Genomic DNA, 24,931 nt, shown 5'->3' with positions numbered 1-24,931 from the left:
GACCAAAAAAAACAGTAATTGTGTGACATGGTGCAGGTGTTAGTTAATGGCTATGGTAGTAATCATTTTGTAATATATAGCATATCAAACCAACACATTGTACACCTTAAACACACGCAGTGTTGTATGTTTACAAGATTACAAGATTAAAGCTACACTTTACAAGATTGTTCAAAGGATTCCAACAGATTGTGCAGTAAAACATATAGCTCTGTGCCTGGTATCCAGTGAGCTCTCATTAAAAGTTCATTATCGTCATTATTTTATATGAGATACAGAGGAAGTGATTAGGAGACTACAAAAATCCGAGAGGCTCTGGAACTTGTGAAAATGAGACACAGCAGTGGAAAGATGGTGATTCTATAAAAATCAGTTGCTCTTACCCTGGGTGGCCCATTGGGATCCCTTAGGGGAATTTTCCTTTAATCCCATCCTTGTACCGATTACATCAGAATCCACACTGTTTCTTTTTTTTAAAAAAACAGCCCAGCTGACGAATGTCTAGCAAGGGCACAGAGCTACTGCTGGGATGTGCCAGAGATGGTCTGCAGAAACTGAGTGGCCAGGCCCTTGCCGGCTTTCTGCTCTAAACAGGAGAGGGTGGTGTCTCCAACGGCAAACTCAAAGTTCATGTCTCCACTCTGACAGTTGAAATTTACACAAAGGTTTGGACAGGTCTGTTCTCAACCTTGGTGTTGCAATTAGCAGCTCCTCGGGGCTTCAGCAACATGGTGACAGATGGATGAAATGAATACGCTAGATTAAATAACGAGGAAATGTTATGCCAACAAAATTAACTTGTCCAGCCCCGTTCCTTAGCAACTGCACCATTATTCCAGGTTTCCTCCTGAAACCTCTGGTTGTTCACACCACTCCCGTTCATTAAAATGCGAGGCACAGTTATTTATAACTTTAATGGAAAGAGAGAAAAGCAAGGAACGAGGCAAAAGAAACTTCCAACTGTCCTTCAAATTGCATCAGGACTGCCCCAGACAAATAGGATCAAATTGGCAACTTGTGTATTGGGGTGTTTATTTCATTTTCTCGCAGATGTAGCATTTTTCCCTCCAAGGCTGCACAAAGCAGGCCTGCCTTTTGTGAAAACGCAGTGCATTTCCCAAGCCAATCTGGGGCTGCCCGGATGGTTACTGTCAGGTCCTGAATGCCCAAGCTCAGAACATAATGTCCTCAAAAGAAAATCACTTTTGTGCAGCAGGAACAGGCACAGAGCGGGTAAATGGCTGGTTGTCAGAAGGGGTGGGGGAAACCCTCCTCTTCCTAAACTCTGCCAGCTGAATTGCCAAAGACACGTGCCCTTCTCAGATGGACTCTCCCTGGGTGACTGCAAAGACGGGGATTTGCTGAGCTTTCCCGCTTGACGGACATGGCGTCTATGGCTCTGGTGGCAGGACTCCCTGAGATCGTGTCTGGCCCAGAAACACAGCTTCTTGTCATTCTCTAATCAGATCCAGCTGTGCTCTTGGCTGCCTCCGTCTGATCATCTCATTTATTGACCACTGTGGGCTTCTGGTCTCAAATGATTTTTCGTTGTTGCTGTTTTTAGTCTCTGCCAGAAATCCCAGCTAACAGGATCTTCTGTTGCTGCTCTGGGCATGAGGTTAAGAATCTATTGAATTTGATCCTTGAAAGCAAGGGCTGTTAGCCAATGTGAAGAATTCAGTGGGTCTGTGAACTGGGATCAGAAAAGAACTGACCTTTATTTTTGACTCACCTATAAATCAGGGCCCAGCCCTTACCCCAGCTCAAGACAACTCTGAAAGGTCACCTCAACTTCAGAGTAACCTGTAGGATCAGCTGCAGCCTCTATGGACAGTGACCACGGACCAACTCCTCCGTGTGCCAATCATGCTGCTCTCCCCTTCCCCAGGTATGGATGACAAAAGCACCTCCTAATGAGTACACCATTGGCTAATCTCCAGCCTGCTTCCTGGTAACCCAACTTGCAAGCATTGGTGCCTAACAGGAACTCTTACAGAGTGGAAAAAGCACATGTGAATCCCACTATGTCTTTCCAGAATCCAGGCGCTCCACGACAGCTCAAATAGTATCACTGGATACAAATCAACATTTCTGCTTGGAACTGTGTCCAGCTGGCCTGCTGTCATTGTAAAAGCTGTGTGTGTGTGTGTGTGTGTGTGTGTGTGTGTGTTTTCAATAAATTGTTTTGAAAGAAAACTCATCAACCAGTGGGCAATTACAACTCACTTGCCAGCCAATTGTTGTATTCCCACTGGCTACTTTATTCTTGATGGTGTTTGAAATAAGCCTGGTCCTACATAAATGCACAATAACATGCTTGTAGAGCTAGAGAAACCACTTACATTTTTCCATTTCTTCCTTATGCTTTTATGTATTGTTTAATAATAAGATTTTAACAATAAAACTAATTACTCATAAAATCAGAAAAATAATTAAATAGAATTGAAACAAAATCATTAGGGTGGGTCCCTACTGTCGCGACCCTTCAGGGACTGAAGCAACACGCCCAAGGTCTTGATTCTTCTCTAGGCTTTATTGTCTAATCTCTCGCGGCGGTTACAGCAGTTGTCGGGCAGCTTTTTTTCCCTCCCGGCGGGCTCCCTTATATTCAGTCACCCAACCAATCCGGGACAGTATCATGCGTGACCTTTAAGCGGATAGGTGTCACGCGCCACTCTAAGCGGGCAGCACGAGCTGTGCACGGGTACGGAAGTCTGCTGGGCCAATCCCCAACAGGGAAGCAGGCGTCATCTTTAGGGCATTGTCCAGCTGGAGTGGGGCTCAGCCTCGGCCGTAGGCCGGGCCCCCACATCTCCCCCTTTATTGTTTTATAACCAAAGGGCTGTCGGGATCATGCCTGTCTTAGGTCGTCCGGAGTCTGTGGCATTCTTACCCGTCCTCAGGCAACAGATAGCTTAGGTCTGCGCCCTGTCTTAGGTTGATATGCGCAGCTCCCGATCTTACCCGTCCTTGACTACTGATCCAGCATAAGCCATACTCTAGGGGAGATGCCTTCCTCTAGCGCTGCCATGGCCTGCAACAGGACCTTCCGTTCTCCCCGTTGCTGTTTTTGTAACAGACTTTCCTCCCAAGCAGGAGAGGCCCACAATTAGCAATATCCTATGACACCTACACCTGACCAGGCTTTGGTGGCGTTTAACATCTTGCCTAACTGTCTGGACAAGTTGGCAGCTTTAGAATAATTATGAAAAGGAATACCAGTAATACACCCTCTTATACACAGCCCACAGACAAAACCTCCCCCAAGAGGTCCAATTGTTCTTGAAAAAGGTTCAGTGGCCTGGGACAGACCATTCAGCGTCTCTGCCATAGGAATGGTGATAGTCAGCGCGGCGGTGGCTGCAGCTGCAGCTCGGCTCCGCCGTCGCCTGCTGTAGGATCCACGGCAGGAGCAGAAGCAGTGCGATCATCTTGTACCTCTGCTCTGGGGTTTTCCACTCTGCGTATCAGACGTTCAGGCACCCAAACGGGGTTCTGCTGGTCCTGTGGAAAAACACAAACTGAGCCTCGGGTCCAGATTATCACTGGGTCCGGGCCTTTCCATGTTCCTTCCAACACATCCTTCCACAAAACTTTAGGCATGTGTTTTAGATTGGATTGTTGGCTGTGCCGCTCTGCTGCACTGCGGCCATTTTTGTCCAGTGTTCTAAAATCTTCTCCTATTCCCCATTTTTGTTTATATAAGGCATTCTTGAGGGTGAGGTGGGTGCGTTCCACCATACCCTGACCCTGAGGGTTGTCTCTAGCTCCCTGCTGCTCTCATGACACAAAAGGATGTCATCCATATAATGATAGATTATCAGGGGAAACTGTTTCCTGACAGTTTGTAAGGCCTTCTTTACATATACATGGTGGGGCTATTAGCCATGCCCTGTGGCAATAAACCTTTGACAGTCTCTGGGGTGAAGCGGGATGGAGAAGAAACAGTCTTTGATAATCTCCACTTGCCAGACTTTTTCCTAATTACAAAAATAGGTGTGTTCCATGGCGAGGTAGAGGGCTGGAGGTGACCAGCTGCTATCTGTTCTTGTACTAAAGTGTGGGCTGCTTCCTTCTTTTCTTTGGTGAGGGGCCACTGAGGTACCCACACGGGCCTTTTTAGGCTGTTTTCCCTCAGTGGCCCCGAAGAAAAACCCAATCCTGGTTCTCTGTCCCCATCCTCTCTCTAAAGGGGCAAGTATCCTAGTTATGATTTACATGGACTACGTCGCTAATTCCGCGAACCTTTTGATTTCGTCACCACTCTGCGAACCGTTTGATTTCGTCACCGCTCTGCAAACCTTCACTGGCGCCTCCTCATTCCGTATATTATAATAAACAATGTCACAAACACTAACAGGACACACACACTACACATAAACACCCACCGCAACTGCCTGCTGTCTGCCCTGCCACGTATACTTTCAGTTTGCTCGCCAATCCACTCACCCTCCTCGGTTCCCTCTCCCAGTCTGGCCAGCCGACCGAACGGCGTCCAGCGACGTTCCTGAAGAGTTACAAGCTCTACTTCATCGGCAGGCACCAGGGTCAGCGGATCAGGTCGCGACGAGGTTTAGCGATTCCCGGGGTTCGGCACCACTTGTCGCGACCCCAAAGGGACCAAAGCAACACGCCCAAGGTCTTGATTCTTCTCTAGGCTTTATTGTCTAATCTCTCACGGCAGTTACAGCAGTTGTCGGGCAGCTTTTTTTCCCTCCCGGCGGGCTCCCTTATATTCAGTCACCCAACCAATCCGGGACAGTATCATGTGTGACCTTTAAGCGGATAGGTGTCACGCGCCACTCTAAGCGGGCAGCACGAGCTGTGCACGGGTACAGAAGTCTGCTGGGCCAATCCCCAACAGGGAAGCAGGCGTCATCTTTAGGGCATTGTCCAGCTGGAGTGGGGCTCAGCCTCGGCCGTAGGCCGGGCCCCCACACCTACTGTGCCTCTAACACAGGCTGCAGAGCCTGGGATAAGCCCCACACCTTCTCTGGACTTCAGTCACCTACTCTGTTAAATGCAGGAACTGGACCAGATGCTCCCTCAGGGGTCTTTTTGGGGGTCTTAGACTCTACATGTGTTTCAGAATCTCCCACCTACTGGAGTAGGGTGTTTTATTTTGCGGCACAACTGGCCAGTGGGAAGCCCTCCATCTCCTCCAAGTCCCAGCTGGCACAGAGTTCTGTAACGTGGGCAGTGCCTGGCCTGTCCCAGAGTGACAGATTACAGTCAGATACAGAGACCAGCCTTGTTGCTGGGACAGGCAAGGCTCTTCCATCAGCTGCGGCGTCGGGGAGGTGGCCTATTCCCTGCGTCTGGTTGGCAGCTGAAAAAGAGCACGACGAGCAGGTATGCTGCCCTTGGGGAAAGACGATGGGTATGCTTTCCTGGGTCTTAAATGAACCCCAAACCAAATTACCCTTCGTGAATGGATTCATTAGGATACACACCCCAACTACCTTGACAGTAAGCATGAGAAATTGACAAGTACTTTCTTACCATGAGCTTTCCTTTCTTAATCCAGGCAGGCTGATTCTCGTCAGGCCCTAGCTGCAGTCCCAGAACGTCATCACCTCTTGATCATCACAGTGAGCCCCTGAGTAGCAAGGCCCTGATAAGCCGCTCGTGGGTTTGTGTATTTAGTAGGGCTTTCATTCAAGTAGCAGAGCATCCTCCATCCTTCCACCCAAGTGGAAAACAACCACTAGCAGAGGGAGAAAGATATGGGCAATAATGTTGGCTAGAAGGAAGGAAGGAGAGAGAGAGTGAAGGAGGGAGGGGAGGAGGGAAGAAGGAAGGAAGCAAGGCATTCCATCTATTGATAGAACTTCAGATCTCACTTGGGGGGCATCCAATGAGGGCATGAGTTTGCTTGGGAGGCCCACTGTGGGCTTGGGCCTTATCTCAAAGCCAGCCCCTGTGCAGTCTGTGCCAGAAGACCATGTCTGGGCATCAAAGGACACTGGCAAACACAGCGCACAGGGACAGAGAGTGTACGGTCCAGTATAACCCGTCACCACAATGGAAAACACATGCTTCTTCAGAAGGAATATAGGCTTTGGAGTGGCCTGCCTGAATTTGATTCCCCACTTTGCCAATGACTTACAAGTCATGTGATCTTGAGCAAGCTACCTAGTCTCTTCATGACTTAGTTTCCTGACCTATAAAATGCAAATGGCCACAAACACTACTTAACTCCTTCCATTAGGATGTGGGGGGTAATCATAGCATCTACCTCACAGAGTTACTGTCTACCTATCTCTGAAATTCTAGGCTTCCAGGCATGTAGTCTATGCTCAATAAAATGCAGCAATTCTTATATTGTTATTTGTCCCTATTATGTCACTTGTGTGATGCGGGATAACGTGACAGGAAGGGGCTTTGAAACTAGACAGACCTGGATCCAAATCCCAATGCTTCTCACCGACTTTGGGCGAATGACTTCTCCGAGCTTTAGTTTCTTCACCTGTAAAACCAGGACAACAATGTCAGCCTCAAAGGGCTGCCATGGTGCTGGAGATGTGTGATCCTGGCACAGAGTAGGAATCTGGAAAAGACATGACTGCCAGCACTCAGGCTGTGCGTGCCTAACAAGGGTGGAGGACATGAGCGCCCACTGTGTGCACTGCCCAACCCTCCAGGTGCTCGAGGGGACTGCAGAGAGCATGGATGTGCTGAGGCCCTGGGGGCTCCCTTCACCCTGGTAGGTCTCAGCTCTTGGTAGAAGTTGGACTGAGAAAATGCTCAAAGGAGACCATGCCTTCCACATTAAGGCACCTGAGAAGCATCCTCCTTGGTGTCTGCCATTCACTACCAGAATGCCAGGTGAACAGCAGCACAGAGATGTGTTTTCTAGCAAGAGTTTTATTTTTAACATGTCTACTGGGTCAGCATGTTTTTTAATTGGTCTCCAAACACCATTCTTTAAATACATGATTCTACACCAAAGAGACTTATCTAGTAGGTCTCTGTAGGAACTGGGAACCTGTATTTTTTGAAACCTGGATGGATAATTCTGAAGGGGTGTGATTCAGTGAAGACAGATGCTGAGGCAAAGCTTGAAACTCCAAACCTCCAGGGCAGCATGGCATGGTGGATGGGCCCAGCTCAGAGCCAGGAGGCGGGGACCTGAATCCCAGTCCCCCACTGCTAGCACTGCAATGTGGGTAAGTCACTTTCTTTGCCCCCTCCACAAATGCCCTACTTACCCCCTGGCACTGTGGTGGAGATCAGATACATACAAGCATGTGTGTGAGGTGCCAGGCTGCACACCAGACTCTGGGGATACACTGGTAATTAAAGCAGATACGGACTCTGTCCCCATGGAGGTCACATCTGTAGAGAAGGATGAAGAAATGTGTCACTACAAATTGTGATGAGTGCTGTGAAGAGAACAAAGGAGTGGCTAAATCAAAGAATAAGAATCCAGATCTACTTTTAATGAAGCACTCAGAAAGGGCTTCTTGGAGGAGGTGACTTTTAAGCTGAGACCTGAAGGAAGCAACATACCCAGCCAGGAGAAGAACCTGGGGCTGAGGGATAATCCAGGCAGAAGGCACTGGAACAGGAAAAAGGACATTATAGGTGATAATCCTGGCGTACCAGGCCAAATATAGGACCAACTGAGCTACCCCTGAGGGCTCTACCCTCATGACCGAATCACCTCCCTAAGGCCCCACCGCTAATATCATCACCTTTGGGGGCGAGGATTGCAACATATGAATTCGGAGGGACACAAACATTCATACCATAGCACCTCGTACCTCAGAATGTGACCTTATTTACAGAGGTCATCAGGTTAAAATGAGGGCATTAGAGTGGGGTCTAATCAAATCGGCATCCGTATACAAAGGAGACATTTGGATACAGACACACACACAGGAGAAAGCTATGGGAAGAGGAAAACGGAGATCAGGGAAATGCTTCTACAAGCCAAGGAACACCAGAGATCGCCCCCAAACCATCAGAAGCCAGAAGAGAAGCATAGAACAATTCACCCTCGTGACCCACAGAAGGAACCAACTCTAAGGATACCCTCATCTCAGACTCCCAGACTCCAGAAATGTGAGACAGTTTCTGTTTGTGAAGTCTCACCTATAGTACTTTATTATGGCCCTGGGAAACTCAGACAGGTAGGATTTCTGTAATACACAGATCCTCCCATGGCCTGCCCCTATGGGGTTCTGGTGAGATTCTGGCATGATCCAGAGTGACTATGCCTCCAGAAGGACTTTGGAAGCTTCTTCCAGGGGACTCCAGGTTTTAAAACCCAAAGCTGCAAGCAGCACACAGCAGACAGACCCACTAGCTCTGGCCTTCAGAGGATGATGACTAGATTTGTAGTGGCAAATGGCAACAGCTGCCCAGTGTCCCCAACTATGGGACAGACCAGGAATCCACACTGGTGAAATTACCTTAAGATGGCCAGGGTTCTGCATTTGGGAGTTCAGGACAAAGCAGATAACTCTGACTTCCCCCGTGGCCATCATCTGAATGAATTTACATGATTAGAAAACAAAACAAAACAAAACCTAGAGCTGACCAGACAGTAAGACCCTTAACATCTTTAATATCTCTACATTACTCTTTCATCCGTATGCATGGCCTTCAAGCTCCCAGGCTTTATGAATACCTCATGTGTATTTGTTACTGAGAAACTAACGTCGGCCTTCTGACAGCATTCCACTGAGATGCAGCTGACCACTCAGAAAGCGTGCATCACGGCACCATCCAGCTGGGGGAAGCAGCAGGAACTCATCCCCAGAGCTCCCCAGGTTGCCGTCTGCTGCTTCCCAGAACCCAATAAATGTATGTGTTCCATTTCATTTCTTCCCCGAATATGGAACAAGGCCTAAAGAAGGCAACGCCCCTGGACTTGGAGCTGTCACAATGTGCTGGGTAGCCCAACGGCCACTATCAGCCTCCCATTAAAGATGGAAAGGAGTTTCTTTCCAGCCTCCCTTGCAGATAGGGGTATGTCACCCAATTCTGGCCAATGAGACATACAGGGAATTATGCTGGGGGGCTTCTGGGAAGGCCTCTGCTTTCTTGCATGAGAGGAAAGCCGTTGGTGCTTCTCCCTCCCCCTTTTTCTTGCCTCGATTGTGGAAGAGTATCTGGAGTCTCAACAGCCATCTAGAAGACACAAGGCGACAGCATGGGGATAAAGACAGATCAGTCAAGGACGCAAGGAGCAAAGACAGAAAGAGCCTGAATCCTCAGTGACATCCCTGAGCTTCTGGGCCCGTCTGGGACCTGCCCACCTCCAGACTGATATTACATCAGATAATAAAGGGCCTTAGGATTTATGCCTTATGGTGAGTTTTCTGTTAACTTTCTACAAAAAACAGTCCTGATTGATGCAGGTATTAAGCGCCCGTGGCACAGATCCTATACTTTACCTTTTTTTTCTAATGTAAATAGGGTAAGGAGGAAACATTTAACCAGACGAGATGTTCAGACATCTGATGCTAATTTCCCTCAAGGCCTTTCCTACCTGTCTCTTCTCATCCTCACTTTAACTGCCCAAGTTCTGATCCTTATTCTCCCTCTCCCAGACGATGGCCATGGTTCTCTAACTCATCTCCCTGCTTCTTGACTCTCCCCAACAAACACTTTCCCTATAGGCAGCGTTAGGTCCTACAGTATGTTTTTGAACAAGTTACTCTTTTATCTCCCACTCATTCTAAACCTTCAGTAGCTCCCTACTGCCTCCCAAAAAGGGCCAGACTCCTTCGGTTGAAATGCAAGTTAAGATATTACAGGAATAGGGGTGCAGCCTTTGGACTTCAGATCCCAGCTCCACCACCTACTAGTTGGGACACCTTGATAAATTACTTGACTTCCCTAGATGTCTGTTTTCCTGTATAAAACAAAGTCTAGCTCAAATGCTACCTGGGCCACAAAGACTTGTTTGACCACCAAGGTCATATGTGACTAGCTGCTCCTCTGAATTCACATGGTACTTGTGAACATATCACTTCTGTCACACTTAGACATGTCTGGGGAGTGTTCTAGTTTCTTGTGAACTTGCTTTTTCCCCTGGCTCCCAATCTGCGCAGACACCTGGGGCTGGTCCACCAGAGGCACAGCGGATGTGGGACACCGCGAGCATTGGCCATGCGGATCGTCCAATCTCCAGGGCAGGTGAGAGCCTTCAAGTGGTGGGAGTAGCGGGAGGCAGACACTGCAGGCCCCCTGGGGGGCCACAGTAGGCACCACGACCCATGCATCTGCGCTCTGCCTGGGGGCGCGCGGCGGCTGTGCCCGGCAGTGCCAAGAGAGGAGCTGCGTGGATCACGAGATCCCTGGCCTGCCGTTCGTGTGGTTCTGGAGCTCTTGGCCACGAGGTCTACAACAGAGGCGTGCGGCCCCTCCAGCGCCGCCAGCGCGCGGCTCAGTGGCAGAAGAGCTACGAACTCCTCTAGACCCACAATAAGACAGTCAGTCGAAGCACAGAGACCACGCGATCACCGGGCTGCAAGACCACGAGGTGCAAAGGAAGACGTCGGGCACCGGGGCCTTGATCCAGGAGTGTAGGCCAAGGTCAGCGGCATGCAGGTGGGCACAGGAGCCAGTGTAGAAGGCAGTTGGTCATGTTGTGCAGGAACCGTGTGCTCCTGCCGCCGTGGATTAAGAGGAAGTTGCCGGGACTCCCTCCGAGACCTCACAAGCACAGCCCGTTATGAGCCCAGGAACTGCAGTGGTGCAGACGGCCGCCAGCATGGTGCATGCACTTTGCCCTTTGGCCAGGAGGATGGCCCAGTAGCCGAGCCGTGGATGCTCAGCCGTCCCTGGTGCCAGCTCACCTTTGCAAACGTGGAAGGCACTAGTGGTGGCACTAGATGGGGCGCGCAGGCCCACAGGAAGTCCCGGATCCGCAAGCCATTATCCTCTGGCTTTGAAGCCTCCTCCGCTGTAAGTCAAACACCTCCTTGGCTGCACACACGCACGCAGGTTCCTGAGAGCCCCGGATGGAGCCCAGTTCCAGCGCCTGTGTCAGGTGGTTTGGCTTTGTCTCAGCAGATGTGGAAATTGCTTTTTAGTCTCCCTGTAAGCCTAAGAAGACATCCTTCTTCCTGAAAGTAACATTGATGAATAAATGCTCCAAGCTCAGTAATTTTATCACGGAAAGAAAAGGGAAGGTTTGCTAGAGGAGACTGGGGTAGGAAGGAAATAAGAATGGAGATTTGTTCTAAAGAAAGAGTTGTGGCCATTTAGGCACTTAGGAGTGCATTTTCCACCTCTACCTACCCTTGGGTCTTCTTTGTACTAATGAGGAGATCAGTGTGCCCCCAGCATTTGCCTTGAAATGGGCAGCAGCCTCAGTATTGACCACACAGGAACCTGCTCTGCCACACCCACATAGCCATGCACCCTGGGTCACGTTAGGCTGCACCCCGGCCTCCCACCCAGGTGACCTGTCCAACCTCCTAGGTTGAAGACTCAAGTCTGGCTGTGGTGCTCTGGGCCAGGGAAGAAGGCCAGCACCTGACTTCTAACCTAGAGCTCAGGCCTGGAGTTTTTAACTTTTTCAGCTCAAAGGCTTTTTTTCCTAACTTGACAATAACTGAGTCTGTGTGGTAGGGGAGAAGGCTGTAGCTTTCCATTCATCATTAGATGTTATTCCAGAAGGAGGAGATGAGTTCTGGGGCTGAGGGATTCAATCATTGGCAAGTCAAGAAGAGGATTTTTTTGAGAGTTGAGGGAGTGAGGGAGGCACGGAGTGTTTAAAAGAGAAGACTGCCCTTTGCTCTTTCTGTTTCGGGTTTCCTTGCTCCTGCCTCGAACATCGAAATGAAACTCATTTGACCTTTCATTGTTAGGCACCTCTTGAGAGTTCTCTCTGAGATTTATCACTAAGGGCCTGTGGAGACTCTGTGCAAACTCCTATTCTCCACCTCTGCCTGGAACTTGTCTGTAAAATGATCGATTGTGTGAGCTCCAGACCTCACAGTGGGTAGGAAATGCAGTGAGCGGCATCCTACTTTGGTGAAGCCTGTCTTCTGCAAAGGAATTAGCCAGGCTATCTCTCCAACATGATTCACCTTGTAAGAACTCCCCAGAAAATGAATGCTTGAATCCCACTACCTCTCTTCCACTGGGGTAGAGGGAGCTTCAGATCAGAGGTGTTTTATAGATAATATGGAAAAGTAGCAGAAAAAAAATGCAGAGTAGAGAAATAAAGAGTGGGAAATTAAGAGGAATTGAGTTGGAAAGCAGAGCAAAACAATTCAAAACCTGTTAAGAGTGTGCACACTCAGTTTTCAAAATAAGGCTTTCTACTTCCAAAAACTGCTTGAAAGCATACAGTAGTTTAACAGATCAAGATTAAAACTTGCATCTGTCCAAACAACTATTTTCCATTTCCAACATCTGTAGACTAACTTATCTCACTTTACAAAATAAATGGATCCTTGCAAAGGTGTACATAAATTTGTTTTCAAGTCTTATTTTAGATGTACCAGAAAATCCTATTTATGACTCTATCATGAATGTTTCAGAGTCCACATGATCAAATTCTGTTTATAGATCCATGTGTTGGATGTTTTTAAATTTCTCTTATATGTGGAAGTGAGTGATAAAATGCTAACAGTTAAATAATGATCCAAACTTATGATTTAGAAATTAAGCATGAAATTCTCTACTCTCCCTTTGATGGATTTAGGCACATGCAGTCTTGGAGAGCACAGAGCTTGGTGCCATATATGGAAATGCTGTCGGTACTGAGGTTGGGGCCAGGTGATCACAGAAGACCCCAAATGAAAGTTCATTCCTGGAATTCGCTGGAATTGACAAAATCTAGATGGAGTTGCATTTCCCTGGCATGATTTATCCTTGTTTCACCCTGCTCATCCTGAAGTTGTGTACTTACATTGTATGTAACTGGCCTGGTTTATTAATCCTACAGCTGTAGACTGTACTACTGATTTAATGTTTATTGAGTACCCACAATGTGTCAAGCACAGTTCAAACCCCAGCCAGAAGAGTTTCACACAATGACTCAGCCGCACATGAATCTTACCACATAACAAAGACATCAACGCAAGAAGGGAAATCAATCCAGGATCTACCTTGGGGAACAAGGGTGCTCCTGACCTTTCATCTGTGGGGTATGTACTCTGGGGTTCACTCCCACATCTAGCCACACTCTTGCCTGAGTCCCCTTGATGTCAGTTCCATGCCTTGCATTTGCAGGACTACTAGATATTCAGGAATGCAAGTCACAGGACAGAGGTGGTTAAACAGCCTACCTGAGAAAGACATCCTGGTACTTAGCACCCCCAGTAGAAGAGCAGGCTGAAAATCTGCAAGAACAAAGATTCAGGAAGCTTACATCTATGGGAATACTGTTCCCTTAGCATCTCTCACAGTTGCTATTTCCAGGTAACTATTGCCACATTGAAATACTCCCCAGCTGATTTAGTGAGATAAATCTATTGATTGGCTGCCAAAAGTGAGCACTGCTGACAATGTTTGCAAAGAGGATTACAGAACCTCCCATCAGCCTCTAAAAGAGGTGCTGCCAATACTAGGCTGGCTCAGTTCCCAGCTTTATGGCCAGTATGACTCCTTACAGGAAGAGGACTGAATGCTTAGTATTAACGAAAATGAATTATATTAAATAAAATGTTCTACCTTAACCCTCTGTGGATTTCTCTAGGACTCACTTCTGAGAGATTTTTTAAAAAGTCAGTTTGTGTTTTCTTCTGCCTGCTACTTCTATAGCTTTTCTTCTTCCTTCCTAATTACAACCCTTAAATAGAATTCATGCCTCATATCGAATTTACCGAGTGTCATAATTCTTCCAAGTGGTAAAGATACCTCAAGACAAATGCTGGGCATAGAAGCCACAGGGCACAAATCTGCAAAGAAGTAAAAAGCTAACCTTTTCAAACAATATTACTTCTCTCTCACTTACCAACTTTACATTTCCCTGTATGGCCCCGGAAGATGACTGGTTAGCCAGAGACGGGTAAGATTCCTCAAGGGAGGAACAACCTAAGACAGGCACAGTCGCAGGGGGGCCATCAGGTGAGAAATTGGGGATCAACAGAGGTGAGGCTTAGAACCTCACCCCCCGTTTTGAGAGAAATCTTCTGCATCCGTGGATGTTTTATTGCCCTTGTCTAGCTTGGATTAACACTTAGTCTACAGGCACACACCTGATCATCTACATTTGCTCTCTTACAACACTAAACTATGTTTTCTACCTTTATCTCGCATCTACCTACCACTTCAGCATTTTATTAAAAATAATAATAATAAAGAGAGAAATGTGGTATCCACATATAAATCAAGTATAAAAATCAAACGAATATTCATATTTGACCTGATTGTTTATAGTTCATAATGTGTGATCAAAACCGAAAGTTTCTGTGATGACTGCCCTTGTACTGTTCACCATGTAAGAACTTATTCACTATGTAAGAATTCGTTCACCATGTAAGAACTTGTTCGTTATGCTTCAGAAGATTGGAGACTGATGAAAATTAGGCTTGGGGTGGATTAATGATTGTGCATTGAGCATTGACTCCCCTATACAGAATTTTATTGTTGTTAACAACCATTTGATCAATAAATATGAGAGATGCCCTCTCAAAAAAAAAATCAGTTTGTTTTATAGTCCAACCAGCCTCCAATAGGATAAGAATTAATTAGTTGCTGTTTAGTTGCCAATTTGCTGAATTTGTGAAGATGTTTATAAACACAGCATAATTCTCCAACCTCTTTAGGCTCCCAATAAAATCCTGTACATGTTAAAAATTTAAACTTAAGTTGTAGGCATGACAGAAAATAGGTGGCAGCTTTTCTGATAATTAATGGGGACACTTTCTTCTCACAGTTGATATAGACTTAAAGAAAGCTAATCAGAGAACACTTCAATTTTTTTTAATACCCCAGTGACCATGATTTAGAATAATTCATGGTATGTAACTTTATAATGCAATTGATCTAAAGTCAAATGATGATACTTTAAAAAAAACTGATTGGACTCATACAGTGCCTTACACATAGGAGATGTATAAGGAAACAACTGGATGAATACATACATATTCTGATTTAAGGATTTGCCTCTATGTGATTCAGGTATTGTCTGAAGGTTAAAAGAGTATTCCCCAAGTGTAGCATCTAATTCCCTATCAGAATTCAATTCCAAATTTTTAATACCTTTGGTAGGTACAATGGAAGCTTCATTCATATATTTCTGAGATTCATTAGAAAGAGGATAATTATTAGGGTGTTGAACCTTGGAGGCATATTAAAATCACCTGAAATGCTTTGAAAAGTTCTGATACCCAGGCCCCATCTCAAATCAGCTAGACTCTCTGGTGTTTTTTGAAAGTCCCCCTGGTGATTCTAGGGGCATCAAGGGCTGATTACCAGTGATTTAAACTTTCAACAAAGAGACTACAGTTAATCAGATATCCCCACTCCCCAACTAATCCCACCCTTTACCCTGCATCCTCCACACATACCCATCAAAAGAATGCTCTGAGGAAATGTGAAATGTCAGGCCTTGTGCCTCCTAGGTAATAGAGCTGCTGTGGTCACAGGAGCTGGTCCTTGGGATGCCCAGGAGATGTGTTCATTTGGTTGACAGTTCATTTTTCTGTTCTGGCCTTAAGTAAACTTCTCCCAGTCCTTGTATTACAGGTTGATCATATTCCAAGTGTGTCACCACAGAGCAGGTGCTGAGCAGTCAGATGACAGCTGTCGATCTGTTACAACTGAGCAATTAGAGAATCCAAGAGAATGCCACCGAACATGGCTTACACAGATTATTTAGAAAGTCAAATATTTGAGCACCTGCCTTGTGACAAACACTGTATATGTATACACAAACATATACACAGATACGACATCTGTCCTATGCACAATTATATTCCCTCTTAAGTGATTTGGATCTTTTCCTTTTTGCCCCTACTTAGTCTATCTCTTCATTGACAAATTCATCTCATCAATTTCAACTAAAAGTTGGGGAATAAGGAGGGGGAATATAATAGTGAGACATTTTGAAAGGTGCTTTGTAAGTGTTTTTGAACTATAAATTCAAGTGGATTTAGAATTAAAACCCTCTGGTGTCTTATTCAGGAAATAATCAAATCCTAGATGTAGATTTGTAACACATAGTTCCTTGGAATCCTAGAAATTAACAGATTCAGTTTGACAAAGCAATATTAGGTATTACATATCAGTTGAGCTCTTTCAAAAAGGCAACCTGAAAAGCTTTGGCAATCCCAACGCAGTCATTTTAAATTCCAGGCCCATTGTTCCTTCATCTCACTGTTGAGCAAGGAGAAGGGAAAGCAAGGAAGACAGCCAGGGTTCTGAACTACAGTCTGAACCAGGAGAAAAAGCTTTGTTTGTCAATTCAAGGGCATAAGGAGGAAATAATAAATCCTATTCCTTCTCCCTGGCTTCCTCCAAGCAAAGCACAAGACTCCCACTAAAGCCTACTTAACATTTTACAAAGACACAAGGACAAGGCAAGACAGCTGGACAAGAGGGCCAAGCTAGAAGTTCTGCCTCATACTGGCTTAGCTCTGGTGCTGGGAATAAGCTCTCCAGTCCAGCCTCGGGTGGACACCCTCGGACACCAGGGGACGTGGAGCTCCCAGTCAAGTTCTGTAGACGTGGGGGAAAGATGAGGGACCCGTGCTTAAGCGCAGTGGCATCAGATGACCACACTGACTGTCGTGCTCTGGCGGGGCAGCACGATCTTGCTAGGCCAGGTGAGCAACAGCTTGCGCAGCTCCTCGCGGAAGCTGTCGTGCAACCAGGCGTAGATGAAAGGGTTGTAGCAGACAGAGCTCATGGCTAGCCAGTGGCAGAGCAGCTGCACTAGCCCGAAGGCGTAGGGGTCGATTGCGCTGGGGTCGAGGTCCCGCAGCAGGTTGAAGACGTGTAGCGGCAGCCAGCAGACGGCGAACACCACCACGACCACCACCAGCAGGCAGAAGGTGCGACGGCGACGCGCGCGATCCCAGTCAGCCTGGCTCTGGGTCACGCAGCCTGGCACCACGCGGTTCCGGAGCTTCACCGACACCCGGACGTAAGACAGGAGGATGACCAGCAGGGGGAGCAGGTAGGTGACAAGCAGCAGCCCCCAAGCGTAGAGCTGGCGCTGGCGCTCCTGGGACCCCCAGAATTCCTCGCAGAGGCGCACCCGATGTGGCTTGAGTTCGATGTGGTACGTGTGCAGGGCGGCAGGCAGCGCCAGCACCGCGGACAGCGCCCAGATGGCCAGCACCGCGTAGGCGCTGAGGCGCAGGGAAATGCGCCGGCGCAGCGGGTGCACCAGCACGACATAGCGGTCCACCGCGATGGTGGTGAGCGTGAACACGGACACGTACACGGTGACAGGCTGCAGGAAGAAGACCAGGTGGCACAGACCGCCGCCGAACACCCAGCCGCGTGGCTCGAAGGCATAGGCCAGCGTGAGCGGCACGCAGGCGGCACACATGAGCACGTCGGACAAGGCCAGGTTGCCGATGAGGAAGTTGGTCACGTTGTGCAGCCGACGCACCCGCGCGATCACCAGTACCAGTAGGCAGTTGCCCACCAGCCCCACGACCACCACGATGCTGTAGAGCAGCACAATCAGCCCCTTCAGCTGATAAACCAGCTGCAGGCCCTGGAAGGGCGGGACGGCCTGAGCGCCTGCGCCACCTGCTGACCCATTGCCCGCTGCGGGCTCTGCGCTGTGGTTGACCGGAGGTGAGGATGGCGATGGCAGCCCAGAAAATAAGTCAGGGACCCAGGAGCCCTGAGATGGCAGTGAGGCCATGGTCATCTGTCCAAAGAGAATAAAAGTCTGTCACTTTCCATTTTCAGCCCCCTCCTACATCAACGCCCCCCTCCTCCCCCCTCCCTCGCACACACACACACACCTCAATCACTCAAAAACTCCCTTTAGAATAACTGGCCAAAATAAATAACAATATTAAAATGCTGTCATCCCACTTCTGAAAAAAACAAATCTATGCACAGTTTATTTGAATGCGTCCTGCTCAATTTAGAGCCCTCACAGTTCATGCAGGTCAGATCCGGAGCATGCACCTACCTGGTGAGTGGGGCCTGGAGGGCGGGAAAGTGCTCGGGGGAGGGAGGAGCGGATGGAATCACGCTTCCCCCTAGTGGCCCTCCGCTCAGGATTGCGGTGCAAGCTTTTAGGATCTCCGCGGGAGCTGAACAGATCCAGGAGTTCCCAGTGGGCTCGCAGTTTCTGAGAGGAACTGGGAGCGCCTCCCCTCCGCCTCCCCTGCGCTCCAGCTCTCCCTTGTATGGAAAATGGTGGGCGGAGCGCGCACCGACAGACTCGGTGGTTAGACAGCCAGAGAGAAGTACAGTGTCAGGAGGATGGAAACAGAAAGGGAAGGAGGGGCTCGTGGACCTGGGCCAGAGGGACAAGGGAGAGTGCCGACTGCGGGAGCTTGCAGTGCCCTGGGAGAGTCCCGCTCCGGAGGAGGGTGTGCTGGACGAGGGGAGAGAAGGGGCGTGAGGCGCCAGGCTCTCAGGATGTTCTGGTGCAGTTTCAAAAAGGAAGGAGCAGAGGAGGGAGTGGGGTGAGGGACTGAGATACACCACGTGACGTGGGGGAAAGATGAGGGACCCGTGCTTAAGCGCAGGGTCCTGCGTAGAGGCCAGGCTGGGGTTAACAGAGACACATAGGGGTTCCGGCAGGGATTTGAACTTTAGAGCTCGGAGCTCGCTGCAGACCTTCAGGCCCTCGCCCTCCTGGGACCCACCGAGCCCTTCGCCTAGGCTGCAACACGCTTCGCGAGTAGAGAATCTGGCCGACAAAGAAAGAATTCAGCACCGCGGACAGCTCCCTAGGGGCGCGGTGGCGCGGCGCATGGGTACCCGGGAGGCGACACGACACGTAGGGAGTTTCGGTCCCTATCTGGGTCAGATGCTTTCAGAGAAAGGATGGGGCCAGATTCAAAGAGCTGCTTCCTGGGCACGGGGTGCCGAGTCCAAGAGCAGTGCGGTGTTGTGGAGGCAGATGAGCCGGGGTCTCTCGGGATGGCAGTGCGGTGATTTGTGTGACTCACCACACATAGTGCCAATGATGACGCTTTTACCTCCCTGAGTCAGAAAATGAAGCCCTGTTAACAGTTACCCTGCACAGGCACACCAACACCCGGCCCCTACTATTCCCCTACTTCCCCTTTCCCTCTTTCTTTCTCAAGGACCATGATGTTTCCTTTATCGGACCGAGTCTCCCAGTACAGAATGTAAGGTCCCACCCGACTGGGACCCTACCCTACCCTCTCCCACCTTGTATAAACACCCATAGGCTTCCTCATCTCATTTTAGGACTTTAAAAAAAATAGAGCAATTGCAGGATTTCCACTAGGCTAACAAAAATAACAAACATTTGAGAAGTTTAAAAGTTACATAAAATTTAGTAGTACTAAGTCGTCTTTGAAATGCAAATTAACCTGGACCACAGTGAAGAGCACCGGTGGGCAGAAGGCTTTGGAACCTCTCCTTTAAAGCTGTCTCCTCCCCTCACCTCGTATTTCTTTACTCCACAGGCTGAAACTTGATTGCCCCCTCTCTGGTAAAACCTTGTCCTGTTTCTTCTGGCTGAAGTTATCCCAGTTAGGTTAGAAAAAAGTAAAATTAGTCCACCCTCCAAATTTAAGTGATTATTTTTAGTGCTCCAGAAAACTGAAAAATCATTTTAAAAAGTTTTTAGGACAAAGGAAAGATAGTATTTCTTATAGCTGTAGAGTAATAGATAGCAAATCACAGGATTTTATTACCTCCTCTTCCCCCAAAGCCTCCAATGGCCCACCAGTGAAAGCCAGACCATTAGCATGGCATTTCCAATCAGCATGTACCCCTATTGTGATCCTTCCTCATTTTTCTGGGTGGAGTCTGGCTTCCCCTTTTGTCTGTCTCCCTCCCCATTTTCAGGCCTAGGCTATTGGATGCTAACATGTCCTCACCATTCCTGTCCAATGCCTCTCTTAGGGTTTATTCCCTTTCTCCATCAGGCTGGTTGCTTTATCCTCACTCAACACCACATTCTTCACATTCTACAAAGCCCAACTCAAAATGTGCCTATCCTCAAAGTCCTTTCTCTTTCACGATCTTTCTGTCCCTTATTACTTTCTACCTTCGAAGCTGCAAAAGTGTTTTGCTCCTCTGCCTCCACCAACTAAGACTATAAACTCTTTAGAGAAAGGGGCAAGGGTCTTGAAGCATTTTCATACCTACATCATTCCTGAGCCCAACACTTACCTGATGTATGTGAAGTGCTAAGTACTTCACATATATTATCTCACTTGATCCCCTTAGTAATATTATTATATCCATTTTACAGAAGAGGCTCTTCAAGGCTAAGTAACTAACCACCATGACACATCTAATAAGCAGTGGGGCTACAATTTAACTTAGATTTGCCTGATTCCGGAGCCAAAGCTCTCCACTACTGTACTTTACTGCCTCTGAGTGAATGACAGAGGCACCTGCACAAACTGAAAATACAATTAGGTTCAAGTGAGACTGAATGAATATAGAGAACCCCTCCGCCACAGTGGTTTATTAAGGAAAGCTAACAGATTTGGTTACAACTCTAAACTTAGAATTGCCTCACCCAAACAGATCTTTATGCCTCACCTGAATGTCCCTTACTTATATTCCATATAGGAGACAAAACCTTGGGCTGTCTGAATTTCAGCAGATGGAATTATGCTGTATGATGACAATAAGTCATCAGGGTGTAGAAAACAGAAGACAGAGACAACAGAGTTAAGGACTGCAGTTAGGACTCTGGGAAGCCTGATTAGGTATCTGAAGACTTTATGCCAGCTAAGTTCATGCTGATACTCTGCGGTTAGCCCAAACATGAGAAACCATTACAGATCATTTTTTTAAATTGCTAGTAGGGAGAGAGCAATTTTTGAGGCTTATCCAAGCAACAACAGACTAGATGCTCCCCCAGACTTGAGTGTTGTCTTTTAAGCCTGTCATGTGTGTATTGGAAGAACCAGACCTCCCCCTGGCTCCTCAGGCTGAATCACAGAGCAGCTCTAGAAGCCGACTCAGCACGGCAGGGCTGGCCACCTACAGGAGAGAACAGCCTGTGACGAGCAGTATAACAACTGACATGGCATCAAGTACGGAAGTAAAAATACCATGTGTTCCCCTTAGAACACTGTGAGAAAGTGCTCTTCATCAGACTCCAGACATACAACTGTCACTTCCAGCTCCATCATGCACACACTAGAATTGTTAACTCACCAACACAGCTCAAATAGAGTGGAGGCTTACAAGCTATTATTCTGACCAGAAAAAGTCTTTCTTTGCCTGGGCTTTTCTTCTCATCTTGTCAAAAATCCAAAGTGTACCCCAGATGGCCTTGATCCCTGTGGCCCTGAGATGGCTCTGAGGTGGCCTGAGGAGCACACAGCTCACTTCTGTTTTGTTCTAATCTGGGATTCTCAGGACAGGAGCGGGTGGGCCCCCCAAGGTAACACAAGGAGTTAGGGTGGAGTAGGAAATTCTTCCTGCCACCTGAGAAAAGGGAATTATGAAACCTGTTAATCCAACATTAGCAGACATTTGTAAAGTGTCTCTTAAGCGACAAGGCCTAGACAAGGTGCCCTGAGTGAAAGATGAGTAGGACACACTCCCTGCCCTTAAAGAGCTCACAGTCTAGAGCAGACTTTGCTAGAAACAGTCAGCTAGCTGAAGGAACTATGAAAACTATCCCACATGCTCCTCTAGGAAGCTCAAGCTTAAAACTGAAAAGCTCTGAGGCTTTAATAAATGAGCAATCTCTGAGACTCTAGATTTCCAGTTATTTTCAGACACAGATCTCTTGACAGCTGTTTCTTTAATATTTTTTTCTCTTACTATAATGGTTTGCACATGAATTCTCCCCTACCCCCCAACTAAAAATAAGGTGTTAAGCTTAGCCAACAGAGTATGAAGTGGGAGGAGGAACACCAAGCACCGCACACTGATGGGCACATTTGCACCAGTCCTGGGTGATCTACCCCTACATCCATCTGGGGAGAAGTTTCTTCATTATCTGAACACTTAGAGAAATAAGTACAAGAGACATTTTCAGACAAACAGAAAGATTTCCCCCCAACACACATTGAAAAGGTAATCAATATGTAAAATGAATATAAAGTAAAGAGATTCTCTAAGCAAAACTTGTGCCATAGCAAAGAGTTCATCTGCTTTCTCTTGGCTGGGGGCAGAGGAGGTGCTCTCAAGACCCCCTCTTTTCTTTTTTACCTCTTCTAGGCCTGGAGTGGAAAGAGCTGCCCTGCTGTGATCTCCAGCTGCCTGACGCTTTGCCTGCTGCCCAAGTTCTAAAGCCCCACATCTAAAACCTGGAAAGAATGGAGGGTGTTGTGCCTTTTGTTCAAAACTTACAACTCATAACATTACTAATGCTAAAGAGACTTTGTAAAGGAATCTAGGTTTTAAATAACTTTGCCACTGATAAACCTTGTGTATTGGTCAGAGTTCTTTGTTACAAATGACAAAACCCACTTGGGCTGGTTTAAGGAGAAAAGAAGGCTAGTCAACCCTTTCGATTGTTGGGAGGCCTGGGGCATCAGCCTCAAGACTAAGCCTCCCAAACCATCCCTGCTGAAGGAGCCTCCACCACACAGTCCCACATGCAAGTTTGTGCAGCCGCTGCTACCATTGCATCCATCAATCCACTTCTGCATTAGGAACTCAATCGTGCAGCCATCGCTGCTCCTAAGAGCCACGCACCTCTGCTGTACTCTGTCCAAGAAAATGGGGCCTCCTCCCCTCGGGCCCCCTCAGGCCACTCATTTCTGAGTGAACACCTCACTCAGTGCATCTGAGTGGCAGACCCAGGGTCCCATGCCTGAGCTCCCACTGTAGAGTATACTGGGAGCTGGGGATCTGACCACCACTTTGGGAAGATAATGAGGTAATTCTCCAAATGTAGGCAGATGGGGAGTAGCCATAAGTTAGGACAAGTGTTCACTATACCCTGTTATCAGTCTTTGATAGCCAGTGACAATGATTTTAAAGACCATGAACTATGAGGAGACCTACCCACATGCCCTCTTCATTTGCTACCTTGCTTCTCCATCATTTTGAATGAAAATGTCAGAGAGAAACATGGCAGATTAAGTATGTATTATGTATATTTTATACTATATTAATTTAGCTTACCCTAATATATGTAAGTGTTCTACTTTATGAGAAATAAAACTAGTTTCCAAAGATGTTACCAACAGACACTAGAACAGGGTCCTCGATCCTTGTCTTCGCGTATTCAAGGAATTTAACACCAAGATTTAGGAGTATGCAAGAAGGCAGGGCTGAGGAGACAGAAACACCCTGACTGCCCAAAGCGAGCTGCTCAAGAGAGTCAGCCCGAGAAGAACCAGGGTGGCTCCTATTCTGGGGAGTGAAATGTTTATTCATTAGTTATTAGGTCACCTAGCATGAGCAGGGAGGATTTCAATTAGCACGTGTGCAGGTGGATTACATACAAACATGTACATTGCAAGGTCATCTCATGCAGCATTAGCACATCAAATCTCCACCTAGGGGTGGGAAATTTAGTATTATAATAAGAAAAGGCAACTAAGGGCCACCAAATTTATCTTATGCACCTGTCACAAGTTGTTGGTTTCTTGGTCCATTGATTATCTGACCCAGGGGTCTCTAATCCTAGGACATAGTGGCTCCAAAACTTGTTAAAACAATAGATAAACATGAAAAACCAGACGCTGGAACCTTACAGAGCCAGTGGTCCACGTCACAAGGCATTTTGTCAGGACTTAGGTATGTGGGGCTGGACTTAAATATGTGGGGTATGCCTCTCCTTTTCTTCTCTCTCTCTCTACCTATCTCAAAGATACAAGAAATACAGCAACACTTTATACAAGGGTTGCTCATCCTCAGCACTATGGCCATTTTGGGTGGATAATTCTGTGCTGTGGGGGGTGGTCCTGGGCATTACGGGATATTTAGCAGCATCCCTGGCCTCTGCCCTTTGGAGGGTAGAGCACACACACCCTGATGTGACATCCAAAAATGTCTCTAGACATTGCCAAACATCTCCCAAAGGTGACTGTAAGGGACAAAATCACCCCTGGCTGAGAAGCAGTGCCTTACATCAATACGGCGCTTTTCAAGTTCACAAAGACTCTCCTTAAAAGTGCTATCAGCCTTCATGGGCAACTCTTCAGACACCTTGACCCCATAACTGTATTTCAGAAACATTTCATTTCCCCATGTTGTCCTCCCAGCACTTCCTGAAATAGCAACAGGGCACACGGAGGAAGCTGATGTCAAGAAGAGAGAGAGAGCCCTAAGGTAAGCCCAAGCTGGCTGCCAAAAGGAGGTGGGAACCGGTCACAGAGTGCAAAGTCCAAATAAGGACCGGCTTTATCACTCCTCAGTGAGAATTGCTGGGCAAATTCCTTATCCTGGAAGAACCCCAGATTAGGAAAATGTACGAAATTCAAAATAACGCTCACCTCTGGAGAATGCTGAGAAGATCTGACATGTGTGAAGAAGTGGACACACAGATGGCTCGGTGGCCAGTCTTGGGCAATCCTTTGTCCTGCCTATGCCACTGCTTCTCAAGAGGGTTTCTGGGGTGCAATTTCCAGTGTTAACCCTTGAACATTATTACTCCAGAAGACAGCCTATGGTTGAAGAATTTGCTGTGTTTCAGTATAAATGTTTTCTTTCATGTCATCATTGTTTACTAGGCATGCAGAGCCCAGGGCAAGATATTGTAAGAAGAATCAGAGGCCAAAAAAAGTTTTTTTAAATAGACACTATTGTGTAAACATTGGCAATCTAGTGAGTAAGAGAGAAGTCTACAAAAATCACTGTGATATGTGGCCATGGTAAATGCTACTATCACCACCTGCATGAAAGGGAGAGATCAATGATCACT

At 47.3% G+C, this 24,931-nt stretch overlaps 1 protein-coding gene and 1 long non-coding RNA gene across 3 annotated transcripts in view; both read right to left on the bottom strand.

Moving 5' to 3' along the window:
- Positions 1 to 2,498: 2,498 nt before the first annotated feature.
- On the bottom strand, positions 2,499 to 7,986 carry LOC140850337 (uncharacterized). Its single transcript, XR_012132993.1, has 3 exons — positions 6,401 to 7,986; positions 4,450 to 5,707; positions 2,499 to 3,504 (listed from the first exon to the last, which is right to left on the bottom strand). It is a non-coding gene; the product is annotated as an uncharacterized lncRNA (long non-coding RNA).
- Positions 7,987 to 12,926: 4,940 nt separating this feature from the next.
- Positions 12,927 to 24,931, bottom strand: part of PRLHR (prolactin releasing hormone receptor) — a 53,999-nt gene continuing 41,994 nt past the window's right edge. The window contains exons 2-3 of one of the 2 annotated variants that reach the window (XR_012132992.1): positions 15,483 to 17,800; positions 12,927 to 13,310 (exon numbers count right to left, since the gene is read on the bottom strand). Coding sequence is in view for 1 of the 2 variants with exons in the window: in XM_073240324.1 (XP_073096425.1) it covers positions 16,682 to 17,800 (1,119 nt within the window). In the remaining variant the exon portion in view is untranslated. Of the gene's footprint in view, positions 17,801 to 18,070; positions 18,260 to 24,931 lie in introns of those variants that run through there. The other variant, XM_073240324.1, reaches the window with a different exon arrangement.

The sequence above is a fragment of the Manis javanica genome, chromosome 7 (assembly GCF_040802235.1).
Source record: "Manis javanica isolate MJ-LG chromosome 7, MJ_LKY, whole genome shotgun sequence".
Taxonomy (NCBI): Eukaryota; Metazoa; Chordata; class Mammalia; order Pholidota; family Manidae; genus Manis; species Manis javanica.
This window is presented reverse-complemented; position numbering and strand designations above follow the sequence as displayed.